Source organism: Phyllobates terribilis, unplaced genomic scaffold (assembly GCF_046119375.1).
Source record: "Phyllobates terribilis strain yellow unplaced genomic scaffold, ASM4611937v1 Scaffold_7__3_contigs__length_470593459, whole genome shotgun sequence".
NCBI classification, from domain to species: Eukaryota; Metazoa; Chordata; class Amphibia; order Anura; family Dendrobatidae; genus Phyllobates; species Phyllobates terribilis.
Window position 1 is genome coordinate 195,955,133 of NW_027362767.1, and position 22,983 is coordinate 195,978,115.

At 48.7% G+C, this 22,983-nt stretch overlaps 1 protein-coding gene across 2 annotated transcripts in view; it reads left to right on the plus strand.

Moving 5' to 3' along the window:
* The window catches only part of LOC141154145 (moesin), a 138,078-nt gene that overhangs the window by 56,491 nt on the left and 58,604 nt on the right, over positions 1-22,983 (plus strand). The window contains exons 1-2 of one of the 2 annotated variants that reach the window (XM_073639646.1): positions 22,083-22,190; positions 22,418-22,501. In XM_073639646.1, coding sequence (XP_073495747.1) covers positions 22,098-22,190; positions 22,418-22,501 — 177 coding nt within the window. In that variant the 5' untranslated portion in view covers positions 22,083-22,097. Of the gene's footprint in view, positions 1-22,082; positions 22,191-22,417; positions 22,502-22,983 lie in introns of those variants that run through there. The other variant, XM_073639645.1, reaches the window with a different exon arrangement.

Here is a 22,983-nt window from a genome sequence, read left to right on the forward strand (position 1 = left end):
AGGGTGTGTGTGTGTGTGTGTGAGAGCTGTGTATAGGGTGTGTGTGAGAGCTGTGTATAGGGTGTGTGTGTGTGAGCTGTGTATAGTGTGTGTGTGTGTGAGCTGTGTATAGTGTGTGTGGGTGTGAGCTGTGTATAGGGTGTGAGCTGTGTATAGGGTGTGTGTGTGAGCTGTGTATAGTGTGTGTGTGTGTGTGAGCTGTGTATAGTGTGTGTGTGTGTGAGCTGTGTATAGGGTGTGAGCTGTGTATAGGGTGTGAGCTGTGTATAGGGTGTGAGCTGTGTATAGGGTGTGAGCTGTGTATAGGGTGTGTGTGAGCTGTGTATAGGGTGTGTGTGAGCTGTGTATAGTGGTGTGTGTGTGAGCTGTGTATAGTGTGTGTGTGTGTGTGTGAGAGCTGTGTGTGTGAGCTGTGTATAGGGTGTGTGTGTGTGAGCTGTGTATAGGGTGTGTGTGTGGGAGCTGTGTATAGGGTGTGTGTGTGGGAGCTGTGTATAGGGTGTGTGTGTGAGAGCTGTGTATAGGGTGTGTGTGTGTGAGTTGTGTATAGGGTGTGTGTGTGTGAGCTGTGTATAGGGTGTGTGTGTGTGAGCTGTGTATAGGGTGTGTGTGTGTGAGCTGTGTATAGGGTGTGTGTGTGTGAGAGCTGTGTATAGGGTGTGTGTGTGTGAGAGCTGTGTATAGGGGTGTGTGTGTGAGCTGTGTATAGGGTGTGAGCTGTGTATAGGGTGTGAGCTGTGTATAGGGTGTGAGCTGTGTATAGGGTGTGAGCTGTGTATAGGGTGTGTGTGTGAGAGCTGTGTATAGGGTGTGTGTGAGAGCTGTGTATAGGGTGTGTGTGTGTGTGAGCTGTGTATAGTGTGTGTGTGTGTGTGAGCTGTGTATAGGGTGGAGCTGTGTATAGGGTGTGTGTGTGTGAGCTGTGTATAGGGTGTGTGTGTGAGCTGTGTATAGGGTGTGTGTGTGTGTGAGCTGTGTATAGGGTGTGAGCTGTGTATAGGGTGTGAGCTGTGTATAGGGTGTGAGCTGTGTATAGGGTGTGTGTGTGTGAGCTGTGTATAGTGTGTGTGTGTGTGTGTGTGTGTGAGCTGTGTATAGGGTGTGTGAGCTGTGTATAGGGTGTGTGTGTGTGTGAGCTGTGTATAGGGTGTGTGTGTGAGCTGTGTATAGGGTGTGTGTGTGTGTGAGCTGTGTATAGGGTGTGTGTGTGTGTGAGCTGTGTATAGGGTGTGTGTGTGTGTGAGCTGTGTATAGGGTGTGTGTGTGAGCTGTGTATAGGGTGTGTGTGTGTGTGAGCTGTGTATAGGGTGTGTGTGTGAGAGCTGTGTATAGGGTGTGTGTGAGAGCTGTGTATAGGGTGTGTGTGTGTGTGTGTGTGTGTGAGCTGTGTATAGTGTGTGTGTGTGAGCTGTGTATAGGGTGTGAGCGTGTGTGTGTGTGTGTGTGTGTGTGAGCTGTGTATAGGGTGTGAGCTGTGTATAGGGTGTGTGTGTGAGCTGTGTATAGTGTGTGTGTGTGTGTGTGAGCTGTGTATAGTGTGTGTGGGTGTGAGCTGTGTATAGGGTGTGAGCTGTGTATAGGGTGTGAGCTGTGTATAGGGTGTGAGCTGTGTATAGGGTGTGTGCTGTGTATAGGGTGTGTGTGTGAGCTGTGTATAGGGTGTGTGTGAGCTGTGTATAGTGGTGTGTGTGTGAGCTGTGTATAGTGTGTGTGTGTGTGAGAGCTGTGTATAGTGTGTGTGTGTGTGTGTGTGTGTGGGAGCTGTGTATAGGGTGTGTGTGTGTGAGAGCTGTGTATAGGGTGTATGAGCTGTGTATAGGGTGTGTGTGTGTGAGAGCTGTGTATAGGGGTGTGTGTGAGAGCTGTGTATAGGGTGTGTGTGTGTGTGTGTGTGTGTGTGAGCTGTGTATAGTGTGTGTGTGTGTGAGCTGTGTATAGGGTGTGTGAGCTGTGTATAGGGTGTGTGTGAGCTGTGTATAGGGTGTGTGTGTGTGTGTGTGTGTGTGTGAGCTGTGTATAGGGTGTGTGTGTGTGTGTGTGTGTGAGCTGTGTATAGGGTGTGTGTGTGTGTGTGTGTGAGCTGTGTATAGGGTGTGTGTGTGTGTGAGCTGTGTATAGGGTGTGTGTGAGCTGTGTATAGTGTGGGTGTGTGTGTGAGCTGTGTATAGTGTGTGTGTGTGAGAGCTGTGTATAGTGTGTGTGTGTGTGTGAGCTGTGTATAGGGTGTGTGTGTGTGTGTGAGCTGTGTATAGGGTGTGTGAGCTGTGTATAGGGTGTGTGAGCTGTGTATAGGGTGTGTGAGCTGTGTATAGGGTGTGTGAGCTGTGTATAGGGTGTGTGAGCTGTGTATAGGGTGTGTGAGCTGTGTATAGGGTGTGTGTGTGTGAGCTGTGTATAGGGTGTGTGTGTGTGAGCTGTGTATAGGGTGTGTGTGTGAGCTGTGTATAGTGTGTGTGTGTGAGCTGTGTATAGGGGTGTGTGTGTGAGCTGTGTATAGGGTGTGTGTGTGAGCTGTGTATAGGGTGTGTGTGTGAGAGCTGTGTATAGGGTGTGTGTGTGTGTGTGAGCTGTGTATAGGGTGTGTGTGTGTGAGAGCTGTGTATAGGGGTGTGTGTGAGCTGTGTATAGGGTGTGTGTGTGTGAGAGCTGTGTATAGGGGTGTGTGTGAGCTGTGTATAGGGGTGTGTGTGAGCTGTGTATAGGGTGTGTGTGTGTGAGCTGTGTATAGGGTGTGTGTGTGTGAGCTGTGTATAGGGTGTGTGTGTGTGTGTGAGCTGTGTATAGGGTGTGTGTGTGTGAGCTATGTATAGGGTGTGTGTGTGTGTGTGAGCTGTGTATAGTGTGTGTGTGAGCTGTGTATAAGGTGTGTGTGTGTGTGTGAGCTGTGTATAGGGTGTGTGTGTGTGTGTGTGAGCTGTGTATAGGGTGTGTATAGTGTGAGCTGTGTATAGTGTGAGCTGTGTATAGTGTGAGCTGTGTGTGTGTGTGAGCTGTGTATAGTGTGTGTGTGTGTGAGCTGTGTATAGTGTGTGTGTGTGTGAGCTGTGTATAGGGTGTGTGTGAGCTGTGTATAGGGTGTGTGTGTGTGTGTGAGCTGTGTATAGGGTGTGTATAGTGTGAGCTGTGTATAGTGTGAGCTGTGTATAGTGTGAGCTGTGTGTGTGTGTGAGCTGTGTATAGTGTGAGCTGTGTGTGTGTGTGAGCTGTGTATAGTGTGTGTGTGTGTGAGCTGTGTATAGTGTGTGTGTGTGAGCGCCGTGGGGCGCCGGCTCCTTGTCTCGGATCGTTCACGACCGATACATCACTGATACAGGCTGGTGCACGAGATAGACCATATATAATATATCTCCATACATGAAGTAGTGTCCACTAGATAGAACTAAACAGCAGGTACCCAACCTAAGCAGAGGCCATACAACAATTAGTAGTTACTCCACCAGAAGCCATGGTGACGGACTGCGGCGGCCGCCATCCTGTACATTCTACCGGATGGTGGGGAAGGAGGCAGTAGGTTGCAGTAGTTTCAGTGGTGGCGAGGAGTTAGCTGCGGTGGTGGTGATGAGGGAGCCGCGTCTAGTGATGCGGGTGTGGCCGACTAGAGGGCGCACAAGTGTATGGAGCGAGTCCGCGCCCACTCCCGGGACTATGTATAACTCATACATACCCTCTGGTCCCGGCTCAGAAGCTGTTGAATCCTCCCTGCACACAGTGCTCTGGGGGGATCCATAAGTCTTCAGTCACATAGTGACTGCAGACTTATTGATTTGACGGACTGGAGGGGTGTGTGAGTGTTAGCAGGGAGGCCACAGAGAAGGATGTTGCAGTATTCGAGGCAGGAGATGATGAGGGCTTGCACTAACATTTTAAGCTATTTGGGATTGAGGAAAGGACGGGTTCTGGAAATATTTTTGAGCTGGAGGTGGTGAGAGCTTGATGTGCGGTGAAGCACAGGGCAGAGTCGCGGGTCACTCCGAGGCAGCGCACCGCAAGCACTGCGGAGATCATGGTGTGATTTATTGTGATAGATGGGTAGGGGGTTGGGGTGGGTTAGTCATTGGACACTGCTGATATCACTCCATGAGCTGCTGGGAGCCCACTATGTGTTTCTTACAGCATATTGGGTACAAACATGGGAATGACCACGTGTGAGCAATGATTTATTCTTCAGATGTATTCCACCTGGTGTCGGCTGTAGACAGCGAGCTTCCATATTGCTGGGACTTCAGTGCTGGGACGTCTGGTGAAGCTCTGACAGGGGCTTTTGCCTGATTTCTGCTTGCTGGTCTTGTCTGGGACGCCTCACGCAGAATGAAAAGGCCTTTGTGTAACGCGGGAATGAGCGCGGTATCCTGGTCATGCATCTCTGCAAAAGCTCTGGCTTACTTCTGCAAAAGAGGACCTAGGAAGAGCTGTGCCCATAACGGAAGGGATGCTCCTCCCGGCCAACATTCTTCTTTTTTTCCATAGTGAATATTCTGGTTCATAATCTGCAGTACGTTAAGGTTTATTTCAGAGAAAACTTGTTCACTTAGTCTGAAAATGCGCCAAATTGATCAGTGGCTCGTGCTGAATGATAAAATTGTGCCCTATACACTTGTCCGACGTTCATCAAAATTATAGCCCTTCCACCAAACCACACTCCTTCCATTGAAGCCCCTCCTTATTTTAAAAAGGTTCACAAACTGAAAACTAGGACCCTAGTTCATGAAGAGCGGTGTTTTTCACAGGGATGTGGAGTCGGTAAGCCGAACCACAGACTCGGACTCCTCAATTTCCCTGACTCTGACTCCACAGCCCCGTTCCCCTGCGGAGCGTGTGCGTAAAGTGCTGCGGGCCCCCGTTCCCCTGCGGAGCGTGTGCGTAAAGTGCTGCGGGCCCCCGTTCCCCTGCGGAGCGTGTGCGTAAAGTGCGGCGGGCCCCCGTTCCCCTGCGGAGCGTGTGCGTAAAGTGCGGCGGGCCCCCGTTCCCCTGCGGAGCGTGTGCGTAAAGTGCGGCGGGCCCCCGTTCCCCTGCGGAGCGTGTGCGTAAAGTGCGGCGGGCCCCCGTTCCCCTGCGGAGCGTGTGCGTAAAGTGCGGCGGGCCCCCGTTCCCCTGCGGAGCGTGTGCGTAAAGTGCGGCGGGCCCCCGTTCCCCTGCGGAGCGTGTGCGTAAAGTGCGGCGGGCCCCCGTTCCCCTGCGGAGCGTGTGCGTAAAGTGCGGCGGGCCCCCGTTCCCCTGCGGAGCGTGTGCGTAAAGTGCGGCGGGCCCCCGTTCCCCTGCGGAGCGTGTGCGTAAAGTGCGGCGGGCCCCCGTTCCCCTGCGGAGCGTGTGCGTAAAGTGCGGCGGGCCCCCGTTCCCCTGCTGCGTGTGCTGTGGAAATTAACATTTGGTATACATGCATAAGCATCTGATCTAATGTCCCCGGTACGGTACGTGGTGTATATGGCGGTGCTTCTGCAGTAGATACACATGAGAAGAATGCAGCCTGTGTATGAAAAGCCTTTACAGGAGCAAATGTTACAATTGCACCGTTTGGTGTGAATGCCTCAAGGTTCCTCTTTTATTTCGGTTTTTGTCACTTCTTTCACTTCCTCTTCCTTCATGTATTCCCATTAGTATTGGCAGCAGATGCTGACATTTCCTGTGCACACTTCCATCCTCCGGTAAATAAAAATGAATAATTGGATGAGTCGCATGTGTTCAGTTTGTAGGCATCACACAAAGGAACACGTATGGAAACCAGGAGTAATGAAAGTTTCAGAATCTGTTAAACCTTAGGTTCCTTAAAGTACCCCCCATTTACTCTGATGACTGCTTTACACCCCTTGTCAAGCAGCTTCATTGGGTCGTCACCTAGACTGGTTATCCAACAATCATTAAGGCATTCCCAGAGGTGATGAACACTTGTTGGCTGCTTTACCTTCACTCTTCAACTTACTCCAAACTATCTCAATTGGGTTGAGGTCTGGTGATTGTAGAGGTCAAGTCATCTGACGCAGCCTCCATCCCTCACCACCGTGGTCAAATCGCCCTTACATTGCCTGAAGATGGTTTGGTTCGTTATCTTGTAGCAACACAAATGATGTTCCCACAAAGTAACAAACCTAATAGGATTTCATGTTGTTGTGGAATGCTCTGGTAGCCATGCTGAGCAAGTGCCTTGAATTTGGAATAAATCTCCACCAGCAAAGCATCATCACACTCCCCCCTCGGACGCCTCCCCTGCATCTCAAACACATGGCGATTGGTACTAAAAAATATTCCATCTTGACTCATCAGACCACAATACAGATTTCTGTTAATGTCCATTACTTTTGTTCCTTGGCCCAATCAAGTCTCCTTGTTTTTGTCCCTCAGTAGTGGTTTCTTTGCAGCAATTCAACCATAAAGGCTTGCTGGTCAGTCTCTGGACAGTAGATGTTGAGTTGTGTCCTTCTACTTGATGTCTGGGTTTCATTTGAGGGCAATTATCTGTTGCGGTGTCAGATGAGAAGCAGACGGGAGGCTGAACTACACAGAAAAGTGTTTATGCTGGTGAAGGACTTTACAAAGAAGCACATGGTGATGTGGGATGTGTTGTATTTCTTGGCAGCATTTTCATTTTTTCCTGACCCTTCCATATTGAAGTCGTTGTTTTGTGAATACAGACCCTTCACTAATGATGACCTTTCCTGTAATCGGCTGATCACGGTGATCTCTAGGAAAGTTGCCATCAAATGTAATGCATATTCCTGGCCAGGTCTGGACTTCACCTACCAGGTGTATGGGCAGGTGTTGATTCATCGAGCAGCCCCATCTGTCTTTGGTGTAGGTGGTTGAGGTTGTTGGAAAAAGACATCTGGTCAATAATTTGGTTTTCTGATGAGAGATTGGACATGTTATAGTTATGCAGGTAGTAAAAGCAGTCTAGTATAATTTTGTATACGAGTATAAGCAGTATCACAAACTAATGTTCAGCCAAATCAATGAGTTGGTTCCACCAAGCAGTGGAGAATGAGGTGCCGTCATCACTCACTTACTGTAGACTTTGATGGTTAGAAGTCTTCCCTATGTGGTGAAAAAGGCTGCCGTCATCTTAAGTTAAATTCTATATGGAGTTGGTTGATATTCACGTAGGCTGTATCTTCACTGCTTGACAACTATCTGCTAATGATCCTGTTTTACATCGTGGCTTGTTGCATTCGTTGTTCAGCAGAAATGGTCTTCTGCGTTCTCAGTGTCTGTACAGGGTTGTATTTAGGAAATTATCCAACACAAGCTCTGTACACTCTGATTTTGAAGAACTACTAGAATGCAGCACTGCAGATGGCATTCATTCATGGCATGTAAGCCAGTAATAAAGGGCCCATTAAAGGGATATTCTCAAGTTAGGCTGCGTTCACACATTGCGTATTTTCACGCGCTTTTTGAAAATACGCAATGTGCTTTGTGTCTGCCAGCAAAGTCAATGGGAAATTCACTTTGCCGTTCAGACACTGTGTAATTTTACGCAGCGCGAAAGAGCAGCTGCGTAAAGAATTGACATGTCAATCCTTTACGCAGCTGCATCCTGCGCTTTCTCACTATTGTGCCCATTATAAGCAATGGAATTACGCAGCGGTGTTCACACTCTGCGTAATTCCATCGCTTTTTTACGGAGGCGCAGGATGGATACTCGCCTACCCGATGTCAGGGGAGAGGCGTCCGGTCCGGTCCACTCCAATCCCGCGCTTCCAGCATCTGCCGGTGAGCCGATCAGCTGTTAGCTAACCGGCTTCCGGTCAGCTGATTACAAGCCGGTCACGTGACAGTCAGCTGATCGCTTCACGGCAGATTCTGCAAGCGCGGGACGGAGCAGACACGTCTCTCATCTATCGGGTAGGTGAGTATCCATAGTCTGTACATACACTGCTAGGGACACACACACGACACATAGACACACAGGACACAGACACAGACAGTACACACAGGACTCAGACACAGACATTACACACAGGACACAGACAGTACACACAGAACACATAGACACAGACAGTACACACAGGACTCAGACACAGACATTACACATGTCACCCTTCATTTTCACACTGCGTTTTTTGCTGCGCTTTTTTACGCAGTGTGTGAATGGAGGTGCTTTTTTACCTGCTTAAAAAAACGCAGGTAAAAAAGCAGGGAAATACGCAATGTGTGAACGCAGCCTAAGGCTGTGTGCCCACGTAGCATTTTTCAAGCGTATATGCTGCGGAATTTCCGCAGCGTAAACGCTTGAAAAACGCATGTATATCCGCACCCCATGGTCCCCAATGGGATTCCGCAAGTTCTATGCACATGCTGCGGATTTTTCCGCAGCGTTTATGCCGCGTTCAAAAATCTGCAGCATGTCATTTAATTTTGCGTTTCCGCAAGCGGAATTGCCTTTGTCCAATGCATAAAAAACGCAAGGCAATTCCGCATGTGGAAAACGCGTGATAAATGCGCGATAAACGCGTGCGGAATTACGCATGCGTTTTTCCGGGAGAGGACTTGCATTTATGCAGCAGAAATTTTCTGCTTCATAAATGCAACGTGGGCACATAGCCTTATAGACAGAAAAAGCAGGCCATTTGCCAACTTATTTTCATTCTATCTTCTGTCATTGTCATGCAATGAGAGCTTTCATCTTCTAGTGAACAGTTTGTTTCCATGGAGCGGAGTGTGCAGTAGTCACATTCCATGAGTTAAGTTAACTCTTAACATCCCAGACAGATCTGACAAGCCCATATATTTCTATGCAGAAGTTAGCTGCTCACCTCCCTCTCAGCTCCTGACTGAGCTGCTCTTATCAATCCAGTAGAATCTAATCTCTGGCACAGCATGATTGCTCTCACTGTCTGGAGCCATGTGATTGTTCAAATGTCCTGTTCTCTATATGCAAATACAGGGATAGCAGTGTACATTTCAGAACAAACCACTGATGGCTAAATGTTACAGCAGAACTTGTGCTGAACTATATAGTTCTACAAATGCTACAGCGCTGGCGTCAGTCCCGGCTTCTGTCCAATTCAACATTAAGAGGAAGTTAGAGATCAGGTGCAGCCCGGACTTCGTCTTCATGTTCGATTTGTCCGAAGACTGGGATGGTGACGTCAGCGCTGATTGGTTCTTGTGTCACAAAAGCAGCACAGGAGCCCCGGGACCGCAAGTGCTTCCACCGCTGGAATGGCGCCAGCATGAGAGGGGAGTTTAGGCTTTATTTTATCAGCGCCAAACATTTAAATCAAGAAGGGGTTGTCCAAGTAGTGGAATACCCCTTTAATGTTGGGAGTAACCCTTTAAGCTTTTTTTCCTGTTATATTGGTTTATTGACTCCTGAAGACTGGATGAAGGGGAGTAACGTCAGTATTGCTGGTGAAGGAACGCTTGTGACAACTTATTAGTGTTTAGGGGTTTTCTACATTTCGTCTGGTTCTTCTCTAGTACCGATTACTTCTGTGAACCTTTGGTTTCTCTTCCCGTTTCTGCACAGCTCGGGATGTATTCTCATTATTCAGCAGTTTGCTGCCCTCCTCCTTTATAAGCAATGTGATTTCTTCGTGCCCTTGTCACCCTCACTTGACTTCCACCCCTTCCTCTAATGTGACTAGGTGGGCCGCTCAGCTCTGGGGGGGATGTGGTTTATTTCCTGTGAAAGTCTTTCCCTTAGGTTATAACTGACAGCTTTACCCATGACAACCATTAAGGGTTATTCCTAAAATATCCATGGTATGGACTATATCGTGCTTGTCCATATAGACCCTCACAATCTCTACGAGGGGCAACAGATGACACATTGACACTCACCCCAGGCACCCATGACACTTGCGCGATTTCTCCTCAAAAGCGTCAGATGAGAGAGATGGGGCTGACCGATCAACCAAATGCAGGAGCCGGGATGATGAGTGAAGGCTGGAGACGTGGTTGGGCCAAGTGTCAATGCACGTATGAGCGGGCAGGAAGAAGCAGCGGTGATGGCAGGTGTCCGCGGATATCTGGGGAACACGCCGAGGTCAGCGAAATGCTCTGCAGTTGCCTAGTGAGGCTAAACCGAAGCACAAGTGTGTAAAGATATCGGCCAATTTACACAACTGTATGGTGTGTAATAACAGTGGTGGTATGGTGCGTGGCGTGTAATAACGGTGGTGGTCTGGTGCGCGTGGCGTCTAATAACGGTGGTGGTCTGGTGCGCGTGGCGTGCAATAGCGTTGGTGGTCTGGTGCGCGTGGCGTGCAATAGCGTTGGTGGTCTGGTGCGCGTGGCGTGCAATAGCGTTGGTGGTCTGGTGCGCGTGGCGTGCTAGAGCATTGGTGGTCTGGTGCGCGTGGCGTGCAATAGCGGTAGTGGTCTGGTGCGCGTGGCGTGTAATAACGGTGGTGGTCTGGTGCGCGTGGCGTGCAATAGCGGTAGTGGTCTGGTGCGCGTGGCGTGCAATAGCGTTGGTGGTCTGGTGCGCGTGGCGTGCAATAGCGGTAGTGGTCTGGTGCGCGTGGCGTGCAATAGCGGTAGTGGTCTGGTGCGCGTGGCGTGCAATAGCGTTGGTGGTCTGGTGCGCGTGGCGTGCTAGAGCGTTGGTGGTCTGGTGTGAGGTGTGTAATAACAGGGGTCTGACCGGCCGCCTTGGTGATTTTTCACAGAAAGCACTCAGGCTAGAAATCCCGCTGTGTGAATTTGGCCCTAGTAGCAAAACAAAGTTGTTTTTTGCACTCAAATTCCCCTCAAAAAGCAAGTGGTGGCGGCACCAGGGTAATATCCAGGCGCTGCATTATGTCTGTGTGCAGACTGTCAGATAGCTGCACCCACTCCCTGTTATCCACCTGTGCCTCGTGAGCGGGATGCGATGCTCTGCACGTCAGTGTCGGTAATTGCTGGGTTGTCAGCTCCGTCATCCGTCTGCTGTTGGTTTTCCGTACCGTATAATGATTCGTACTTTCGCTCTTTTATGCTGATTTGCTGTAATAGTTGTCTTGTTGCCATCCACATTGGAAGCGGAGGCTTGTACCCTGAGCTATTGGCTGCTGAGATTGTAGTTTTCCCGCGGTATGAATGGGACCTTCACTTTCCTCAAGAGGAGGCTTGGGTTAATTAACTTGTAATCTGGTGAAATATTGCAAGCCTTTTCATGTGACCTAGAAGTCGCCTCTGACCGAAGGAGCGAAGAAAAACTCGCAAAGCTGTGGATTGTGTGCGGCCGCGTCTTGTAATGTCTGTAAGTAACTGACCTCAGGCTATAGAGCGTCTGTATCATTGTAGATCCTCCGTCTCCTCAGACTATAGAGCGTCTGTATCATTGTAGATCCTCCGTCTCCTCAGGCTATAGAGCGTCTGTATCATTGTAGATCCTCCGTCTCCTCAGGCTATAGAGCGTCTGTATCATTGTAGATCCTCCGTCTCCTCAGGCTATAGAGCGTCTGTATCATTGTAGATCCTCCGTCTCCTCAGGCTATAGAGCGTCTGTATCATTGTAGATCCTCCGTCTCCTCAGGCTATAGAGCGTCTGTATCATTGTAGATCCTCCGTCTCCTCAGGCTATAGAGCGTCTGTATCATTGTAGATCCTCCGTCTCCTCAGGCTATAGAGCGTCTGTATCATTGTAGATCCTCCGTCTCCTCAGGCTATAGAGCGTCTGTATCATTGTAGATCCTCCGTCTCCTCAGGCTATAGAGCGTCTGTATCATTGTAGATCCTCCGTCTCCTCAGGCTATAGAGCGTCTGTATCATTGTAGATCCTCCGTCTCCTCAGGCTATAGAGCGTCTGTATCATTGTAGATCCTCCGTCTCCTCAGGCTATAGAGTGTCTATCATTGTAGATCCTCCGTCTCCTCAGGCTATAGAGCGTCTGTATCATTGTAGATCCTCTGTCTCCTCATGTCTGTAAGTAGCTGACCTCCGGCTATAGAGCGTCTGTATCATTGTAGATCCTCCGTCTCCTCATGTCTGTAAGTGACTGACCTCAGACTATAGAGCGTCTGTATCATTGTAGATCCTCCGTCTCCTCAGGCTATAAGAGCGTCTGTATCATTGTAGATCCTCCGTCTCCTCAGGCTATAAGAGCGTCTGTATCATTGTAGATCCTCCGTCTCCTCAGGCTATAAGAGCGTCTGTATCATTGTAGATCCTCCGTCTCCTCAGGCTATAAGAGCGTCTGTATCATTGTAGATCCTCCATCTCCTCATGTCTGTAAGTAACTGACCTCAGGCTATAGAGCGTCTGTATCATTGTAGATCCTCCGTCTCCTCAGGCTATAGAGCGTCTGTATCATTGTAGATCCTCCGTCTCCTCAGGCTATAGAGCGTCTGTATCATTGTAGATCCTCCGTCTCCTCAGGCTATAAGAGCGTCTGTATCATTGTAGATCCTCCATCTCCTCATGTCTGTAAGTAACTGACCTCAGGCTATAGAGCGTCTGTATCATTGTAGATCCTCCGTCTCCTCAGGCTATAGAGCGTCTGTATCATTGTAGATCCTCCGTCTCCTCATGTCTGTAAGTAGCTGACCTCAGGCTATAGAGCGTCTGGATCATTGTAGATCCTCCGTCTCCTCATGTCTGTAAGTAGCTGACCTCAGGCTATAGAGCGTCTGGATCATTGTAGATCCTCCGTCTCCTCATGTCTGTAAGTAGCTGACCTCAGGCTATAGAGCGTCTGTATCATTGTAGATCCTCCGTCTCCTCAGGCTATAGAGCGTCTGTATCATTGTAGATCCTCCGTCTCCTCAGGCTATAGAGCGTCTGTATCATTGTAGATCCTCCGTCTCCTCAGGCTATAAGAGCGTCTGTATCATTGTAGATCCTCCATCTCCTCATGTCTGTAAGTAACTGACCTCAGGCTATAGAGCGTCTGTATCATTGTAGATCCTCCGTCTCCTCAGGCTATAGAGCGTCTGTATCATTGTAGATCCTCCGTCTCCTCATGTCTGTAAGTAGCTGACCTCAGGCTATAGAGCGTCTGGATCATTGTAGATCCTCCGTCTCCTCATGTCTGTAAGTAGCTGACCTCAGGCTATAGAGCGTCTGGATCATTGTAGATCCTCCGTCTCCTCATGTCTGTAAGTAGCTGACCTCAGGCTATAGAGCGTCTGGATCATTGTAGATCCTCCGTCTCCTCATGTCTGTAAGTAGCTGACCTCTGGCTATAGAGCGTCTGGATCATTGTAGATCCTCCGTCTCCTCATGTCTGTAAGTAGCTGACCTCAGGCTATAGAGCGTCTGGATCATTGTAGATCCACCGTCTCCTCATCTTGGTCGTCGGCTGAGTCTTCTTTTATTCCGCTCCCTTTTACTCTTGTGTCTTCCTGTGCAAGACGTCGACCTGTAGCTTCACTGTCTGTAATTACAAGACTGATCACTTACAATTATTCTCAGTTTTTCTCTTGCTTTTCTTAAACCTGGTAATGATCTTAGGCATTGAGGGCTCCATGGTGACTGGTTGTACTGTGTGAAGATCAGTGTCACATTGTAACCTCACTCTTGTGACGGTGTGGTGGTGACTGTGTGGTGTGCAACTAGTACACGACTGTTCCGGTGACGATCGCTCATCAGTAGAACATGACCAGACAACCCATGTTATGTCTGATACAGGATCAAGTGTCAATAAATGTGGACTTTTAGGCTATGTTCACACATTGCGTTTTTTCAGCGTATTTTTATGCAAATTTTCTGCTGCGTTTTACATTACCAGCAAAGTCTGAGATTCCAGAATGCACTTGCAGCTCAACTGCCTCTCTTCATATTCCCCAGCCACCTCCTCTCTGACAGGCCACTCCTGCTTCATTGACCTTGTAAGTACCGTAAAGGCCTGGGCTGGCCATCACAAGACCATTGTGTCTGCAGTAAAGCGCCTTCACCTGCATGCTACTAGTTTGGAATATAAGATACTAATGACCGGTCCCTTTAAAGATCACCCAATATAGTTCCAGGCGAAAAGTAGGCCGTTCTTGCTCTAAATGTATAATTTTTATTTATTTTTTGATGTTCTCACCAGTTTTCTGATCTTTTTAATGTTTCTCTGGGGTCATATCCTTAGCTGCTCGGCATAATTACCGTGTTCACTGCTCCTCCCTGTTAAAGACCATAAAATTGGCACCAAATGAGAAGGCCTGTATCTCTGGAATCGTATGGCGACATTAAAACAACAAAACCGAATAGTCTGGGAAGAAGTGGGAATAACATTAATCCCTATAAGCAGACCTTTTTAGCTCGCTTTTCTCCTTTTCGTCACCATTGTCCTCTGTTCTGAATATATTCTGTTCTTCAGCCCTGATGGGTGACATTGATTAGTGCCCATAGGGGGTGGCCATAAGTTTTGTCCCCTTTTGCAAATCCAACATCTGTTGAAAACCTTTTTTTATTCATAAAATGCAATTGCAGTGTTGCCGTGGAGGACAAATTCTCTGAATTCTTAGCAGATTGATGGCGTAATCTACATTATGTACTTGCGAGTTAACTGGTGTTTGCACGAGAGCAGAGTGATACACAGAGACATGAGCCGGTGCTGGAGCGGTCTCAGGAATGTGCCTGCTGATGGCTGTACCAGGCTTCCCCAGGACTCCGGGCCTCAGGAGGGGATGTGCTCCATCACCGCAGAGACGTGAGCCGGTGCTGGAGCGGCCTCAGGAATGTGGCTGCTAATGGCTGTACCAGGCTTCTCCCAGACTGCGGGCCTCAGGAGGGGATGTGCTCCATCACCGCAGAGACGTGAGCCGGTGCTGGAGCGGCCTCAGGAATGTGGCTGCTAATGGCTGTACCAGGCTTCCCCCAGACTCCGGGCCTCAGGAGGGGATGTGCTCCATCACCGCAGAGACGTGAGCCGGTGCTGGAGCGGCCTCAGGAATGTGGCTGCTAATGGCTGTACCAGGCTTCCCCCAGACTCCGGGCCTCAGGAGGGGATGTGCTCCATCACCGCAGAGACGTGAGCCGGTGCTGGAGCGGCCTCAGGAATGTGGCTGCTAATGGCTGTACCAGGCTTCTCCCAGACTGCGGGCCTCAGGAGGGGATGTGCTCCATCACCGCAGAGACGTGAGCCGGTGCTGGAGCGGCCTCAGGAATGTGGCTGCTAATGGCTGTACCAGGCTTCTCCCAGACTCCGGGCCTCAGGAGGGGATGTGCTCCATCACCGCAGAGACGTGAGCCGGTGCTGGAGCGGCCTCAGGAATGTGGCTGCTAATGGCTGTACCAGGCTTCTCCCAGACTCGGGGCCACAGGAGGGGATGTGCTCCGTCACCGCAGAGACGTGAGCCGGTGCTGGAGCGGCCTCAGGAATTGTGACTGCTGATGGCTGTACCAGGCTTCTCCCAGACTCCGGGCGGGCCTCAGGAGGGGGATGTGCTCCATCACCGGAGAGACGTGAGCCGGTGCTGGAGAGGCCTCAGGAATGTGACTGCTGATGGCTGTACCAGGCTTCCCCCAGACTCCGGGCCGCAGGAGGGGATGTGCTCCATCACCGCAGAGACGTGAGCCGGTGCTGGAGAGGTCTCAGGAATGAGGCAAACACTCTTCACATGCTGACACTCCCTTGGACTCCTATGAACTTTGAGCGTCAGTTTCTTCCATACATTTTCTATTGGATACAGGTTCGTGATCGGCTCGGCCATTCTAGCAGCTTTATTTTCTTTCTCTAAAACCAACTGAGGGTTTCCTTGGCTGTGTATTTAGCGATCATTGTCTTGTTGAAATGTCCACCCTCGTTTCATCTTCATCATCCTGGTAGATGGCAGCAGATTTTTTATCAAGAATGGCTCGTACATTCATCCATCCATCCATCCATCCTTCAATTATATGAAGTTTGCTGGTGTTGTATGGTGAAAAACAGTCTCACACCATCATGTTCCCACCTCTAAACTTCACTGATGGTAGTATGATGTGTTGCGCTGATATACAGTTGCCTTTTGGCCTCCAAACAAGATGTGTATTATGGCTTCCAAAAAGTTCAATTCTGGTCTCATCTGACCAGACTATGTTCTCCCAGTATTTCACAGGCTTGTCTAAATATTGTTGAGCAAGCTTTATACTCACTTCAACATTCTTTTTGTTCAGCACTGGAGTCTTTTGTGGTGAGCGTGCATGCAGGCCATGGAGGTTGTGTGGTGTGTGCACGCATGCAGGCCATGGAGGTTGTGTGGTGTGTGTGCGCATGCAGGCCATGGAGGTTGTGTGGTGTGTGCGCGCATGCAGGCCATGGAGGTTGTGTGGTGTGTGCGCGCGCATGCAGGCCATGGAGGTTGTGTGGTGTGTGTGCGCGCGCATGCAGGCCATGGAGGTTGTGTGGTGTGTGTGTGCGCGCATGCAGGCCATGGAGGTTGTGTGGTGTGTGTGCGCGCGCATGCAGGCCATGGAGGTTGTGTGGTGTGTGCGCGCGCATGCAGGCCATGGAGGTTGTGTGGTGTGTGTGCGCGCGCATGCAGGCCATGGAGGTTGTGTGGTGTGTGCGCGCGCATGCAGGCCATGGAGGTTGTGTGGTGTGTGCGCGCGCATGCAGGCCATGGAGGTTGTGTGGTGTGTGCGCGCGCATGCAGGCCATGGAGGTTGTGTGGTGTGTGCGCGCGCATGCAGGCCATGGAGGTTGTGTGGTGTGTGCGCGCGCATGCAGGCCATGGAGGTTGTGTGGTGTGTGCGCGCGCATGCAGGCCATGGAGGTTAAGTGCATTACTTCATAGTTTTCTTTGAACCAATTGTGCCTGCTGATTCCAGATCTTTCTGTAGCTCTCCACAGGTGGTCCTTGGCTCTTGGACAACTCTTGTGATAATACTTTTCACACCTGTCTGAAATCTTGCGGGGAGCACCTTCTCGTGGTCATTTTATAATGAAATTATGTACTTTGCACTTTTGGATTATGGCCCCATCAGCGCTCACTGGAATCTTCAGTAGTTTAGAAATTCTTCTGTAACCAATACCATCAGTATGTTTTGCAAGAATAAGGTTGTGAAGGTTTTGAGACAGTTCACTGGTGTTACCCATTGTGAGATGTTTCTTGTGTGGCACCTTGGTAACGAGACACCTTTTCATAGGCCATCAGATAAAGCGGCTGGATTGCTTTCTATCACTAATTACTGATAGATCTCAGTGGGTGTCTTTACATCATTACATGGTGCCAGACATTACGTCATACAGTGAGCAAAATAAGTATTTAACACGTCACCAATTTTCTAAGTAAATCTATTTCTAAAGGAGCTATTGGCATGAGATTCTCGCCGTATGTCGATAACAACCCGTCCAATTCTCACAGGAAAGAAGTCACCATAGATGTCCATAAATTAAGTTATGTAGTAACACAGGGAAAAAGTGCTTAACCCATGAAGAAAGAGAGGAGCAAAAATCCCTGAAAAGTCCTGACACCGGCTGAGATCTATCAGTAATTAGTGGTAGAAAGCAATCCTGCCACTTATTTATCTGATGGTGTCTCTTTACCATGGTGCCACACAAGAAACCTCCCACGATGGGAGACACCAGTGAGCGCCTCACGGGAGGTTAAAAAAAAAAAGTTTAAATGGACATGCCTTCATAAACTATAAAGCTAAGAGCCATAGTGTCACTTCTATCCTGACAACAACTACTATTGAGTGTGGTGGTGGGTCTCCTCTGTGCCCCCTCTCCCTTCTGGTACCTTACATGATAACATCTCCTTCAGTGCAGTCCAAGATCAGGGGAAATGGCCAGCCTCCTCCAAACCACCAGTCATTGAGCTCATGGCTTATTCTGCACTGTCTGCGCTCGCCTCTGTCCCTGCCTGACAAGTGACCATACTCAACGCACAGTCATGTTTTCTGCAGTGGATCGCAGCCTGTATTTGCAGAAGCTGTAAAATTAGGAGGCATGGATCCTGAGGGAAAGGGCGGACGTAGCTCGGGTGAAATATCTGTAGCTTGGTAAGGACTGGCCATGGCCCTGATCTCAGACTGCATGGAAGGAGATGTCATCAGGAGCAGGCCACCCGTCCATCTGTGACGTAATGTCTCAGAAGGAAGGAGGAGCAGATCCACTGGCACGTACAATAGTAATGGCTGTCAGGATTACTAGCCTCATCAATATGAGTTAGGAAATGTTACCTCCCCGGAGTAGCCCTTCAGATTGCTGAGTGCAGCGCTCGGCTCCTCTACTGCCTCCTACTAGACTCCATCTGGAGCCTCTGTGTACGTGCACACGACGCCTTCATTCCAACGATGGACCCGCCAAGGTTCTCCACAGCCAATCCGCTTCTGGTGAAGGCTGGCAGTCTTTCTCTTGAAGATGCTTCGTTGGTGGTTTTGCCGTCGTGTTTTTTTGTGACACCTCCACAAGCTCCATATTTTTTTTCTATACTTTAGTTCCAAACGAAGCTGCCTCGAGAATGCACATGCTACTTATATTTATTTGTTTTTACCGCTTCCCGGTTTTCGAACCATAAAGTGGTTAAAAGATATCCGACGACTGAACCGTGGGCGCAGTAATATTGCTTTTCTATTGCCTCTGTTTTACATTCCACTTTGATACATTTATGGTATGTCTAAAGGTTGTACTATAAATCTTGAACAGGGTCCCATCACTCGCTGCTAATGGTTGAGAGGTGGTCAGGGACTTTGGAGCCCTGCTCCACTGGTGGTGGCCTCAGTCAGGGCCCTGTTCTTGAGGTTGTGCAGGTCTAGCTGGTGGGACCCACCTCTACTACACAATTATGAAATACCCTGTGACCATATCATAAATGATAGAGTTGGAGAGGACCTCCTGGGTCATCTGGTCCAACCCCCTGCTCAAAGCAGGATTCACTAAATCATCTCAGACAGATGTCTGTCCAGCCTCTGAAGACGTCCATTGAAGGGGAACTCACCACCTCTCGTGGCCGCCTGTTCCACTCATAGATTAGATATTAGAAATAACTTTTTGACAGTTAGGGTGATCAGTGTCTCCTCCCATTCAGTTTCATCCCATGGCTTCTAGTCTTTCCTTGCGCAAATGAGAATAAAGATGATCCTTCTACAATGTGACAGCCCTTGAGATATTTGTAGACGGCTATTAAGTCTCCTCTCAGTATTCTTTTTTGCAAGCTAAACATTCCCAAATCCTGTAACCGTTCCTCATAGGATATGGTTTGCAGACCGGACACCATTCTGGTCGCTCTTCTCTGAACTTGCTCCAGTTTATCAATGTCTTTTTTAAAATGTGGTGCCCAAAACTGGACGCAGTATTCCAGATGAGGTCTGACCAAAGAGGAGTAAAGACCGATAATGACTTCACGTGATCTAGACTGTATGCTTCTGTTAATACATCCCAGAATTGTATTTGCCTTTTTTGCTGCTGCATCACACTGTTGACTCATGTTCAGTCTATGATCTATTAGTATACCTAAGTCTTTTTCACATGTACTGTTGCTTAGCTCTATTCCTCCCATTCTGTATATGCTTTTTTCATTTTTATTGCCCAGATGTAGTACTTTGCATTTTTCCCTGTTAAAAACCATTCTGTTAGTTGCTGCCCACTGCTCCAGTTTATTTAGGTCTTTTTGAATCCTCTCTCTCTCTCTTCTCTAGTATTAGCTATCCCTCCTAGCTTTGTGTCATCAGCAAATTTAGGCTGAGTTCACACGATGCGTATTTAATGCGTTTCCGCGGCGTTTTTGCAGTTGCGTAAACGCCGCGGAAACGCATTAAAAACGCATGGTAGAAGGGCAGCAATGTTCCCCAATTGAAATCCGCATGTGCTGTGCCCATGATGCGGATTTTTCCGCAGCGTAAACGCTGCGGTCAAAAATCCGCAGCATGTCAATTAATTTTGCGGAAACGCTGCTCTTTTGCCGCCATTGACTTGCATTAGACCGCATGGAATCCGCATCACTGTATATGTTGATGCGCTTTTCATGCGTTCTAATGTGCGGATGGTACCCGGGTGTGGAGGAGAGGACTCTCATCCAGACCCAGGTACCATTAAAAAAAAAAAAGAATAAAATAAAAAATATATATATTCTCACCTTCTGACGGCCCGCGCACCGCTCCTGCTTGGTTCCCGGCACTTCGGGGTTGAATGAAGAAGGACCTTTGCTGACGTCAGAGTCATGTGACGGGTCACGTGACGCTGACGTCGGAAGGTCCTAAAGTCTTCACTGCCGGCAGCCCGGACCGAGCGAAGCCGGACACCGGGGGCCATCAGAGGGTAAAGTATATATTATTTATTTTTTATTTTTTGACATTCACACACTATATAAATCCATGCCGGCTGCATGGATTTATATAGTGTGAAGTTGACAACCACTTTCCAAGTGATGCTAAAATCGCTTGGGAAGCGCTTGTCAACCCGCATGCGGAAATGAAAGTGAAGACCGCTTCATTTCCGCATGTCCCTGGCAGGAAACCGCATGTACAATCCGCATGCGTTTTTTCCTGCCAGAGAGATGCAGAAACGCTCAGGAAAAAATCCTGAGCATTTCTGCATCGTGTGCACATACCCTTAATCAGTTTACCCTCAATTCCTTTATCTAAATCATTGATAAAGATGTTGAACAATACAGGTCCCAGGACAGAGCCCTGTGGTACCCCACTTGAGACATTCATCCTACTGGATGTGAAGCCATTTACGACCACTCTTTGAGTCCGATTACTAAGCCAGTTAAATGTGCAGGATGGGACTGGCTCTTTACAGCTTGATGCCCTTTCTCGTGTGCAGATTTTCTATCTGAATCGAGCTTCGTTCTACGATAGAGTAAGTCGGTTGGTGCTTGGTCCTTGTACATGGGACAATCATGGGTATGGACTGATACAATGATTGTAAATGACTGTATGTGAACCAACAATCCACTGTGTTCAGCACCACGTACCCGTTTACGTTGGGGAGGGGGCGAGAGAACCGTTTTCGTTACAAATAAAAAGCTAGATCTCACAAGTGTTTTCTTGTATGTGGTTAGTTTGGCAGAGATGCCTACACGGACCTTTGGCCATCCAACCAAACCTCTGTGTGAAAAGGTCCTTTAGCCTTAAATAAATGTTCTCCCTGTAAAACGTTTTACATCTGATAAATGTGTAATGAGTTTGTTGGGATCAGTCGGTGCGGCAGCATCCAGAGGGCTCCCGCGATAGTCACCCATGGAGCAGAAGGTCTGGGGGCGCGTTGTAGGGTGGAAGATGGCTGCTCCCTCCACTGCTGGCACGTGGATTGTTTTATGTCTTTTGTATGCAAAACTAAATTCGCTTTAAGTAAGATTTATCTCGCACTATATGGACAAAAGTATGGTGATATTGTGACACCTACAAGATCTTCATGACCTCCCACCCAAAGGCCATAGGCATTACTATTACTTTGGTCTTCCCGTTGCAGCTATAACCGCTTCCACTCCTCTCGAAGGCTTTCTATAGGATTTTTCCGGTGTCTGGGAGCTTTTGCCCATTCATCCAGATGAACACTTGTTAGGTCTGACCCTGATGTTGAACCAGAGGGCCGGGCTCACAATCTCTGTACCCATTCCTCACAAAGGCATTGGACGGGGTTGAGATCCGGGCTTCGCGCGGGGAGTCAGGATTTTTCACACCGAGCTCGCCCAGCCATGCCTTGGTGGACCTTGCTTTCTACACAGTCTTGCTAGAATAAAGAGGAGGTCTTCCCCAAACTGTTTTCACAAAGTTACAAGCTATAATTGTCCAAAATGTCTTAAGCTTAAATATTAAGATGTCTCGAGACATTGACCAGCCTCCGAAAAACACGCCCTTGCCGTTCTCTCCTCCAGCAGAATGTAGATGGGCAGGTAACGTTGTCCTGGTAGTCACCAAAGCCAAACTCGTCCATTAGTTGCCAGATAGTCAAGTATCTCCACAGACCTCATATGCTGAGTCCACTGGCGACATGCCTATGTGATGCTTAACATTGTGCTTGGTGATGTAAGGCTGTGATGGTAAACCGTGTCATGAAGCCCCCCGTCACATTACACAGCTCAGCCCTCCACGGCCTCCTCTGTAACTTGTAACTTCGCGGCTGCGCGGATCCTAAACGCTTCCACTCTTCAGTAATACCACACGCAGCCGATGGTGGAATATGTAGGAGGGAGTCGTGTTCACAAACTGACTTATTACAATGCTGGCATCTGAACACCGGACCATGCGGGTGTCGTCAGCTCTGTAGAACGCCCCGTCCCGAGTAACGGCCGACTGTGCGACCAGGGACCGGACATTGTATGGTGAGGAAGAGCGTTAAAGACCGAAATTCATTGATTCAGAGGAACGTCCCCAACACGCGTCCATTCTGCTGTGTACACCTGAGGGATGTAGTAAGTGATATATACATGAAGCTCAAGAAGTAACCTGATACAGAAATGGTGGAGACTTGTGGGTTTCATCCCACTCTCCACAGACTGGTGGGGATCTGCATTGTGAGCCCCAATGGGGACAGCGATTGTCTGTAAAGCGCTGCGGGATTAATGGCGCTGTATGAGTAAAATAAATATTAATAAATATCTTCTCACTGACTAATCTTGAGCCCCCTTGTGTCTTTCAGATCAGCGTACGTGTGACCACCATGGATGCAGAGCTGGAGTTCGCCATCCAGCCCAACACCACCGGAAAACAGCTCTTTGATCAAGTAAGAAGCCCACTGATCATCACTGAAAGACCCCAATGATAGCAGAGATTTACTGCGTACTAATCAGTCAACCGCAAGGCTATGTTCACACATTGCTGCTTTTTCTGTAGGCAAAATCTGATCTTGTTACAGCAAAAGTTCTGAGATTTCAGAGGTCTTCTGCCCACACCTGGTTTTCTTTTTCCTGACTGCGCAGTCACTTCTTTCAGCGTTTTTGCAGCATTTTTTTCACGCTTGGGAAGCAATAAGTGCAAAAAAGCAGCAAAAAAAAAGTTGATATCAGTTTTTTTTCAGCGTTTTTAAGTGAAGAAAATGGAGGTCCAGCAGGACGTGAAACCATTCAATGTGATGTTTCCCAAGTTTTAACCAGAATGTCTTGGTGTCCTCACATGAGCATAGATGGGTGTATTAGTGATGTGTGGTAAGCAATGCCTGACGACTCCATACCCTACCAATGTAGTCATCCCTGCACCTCTTTCATT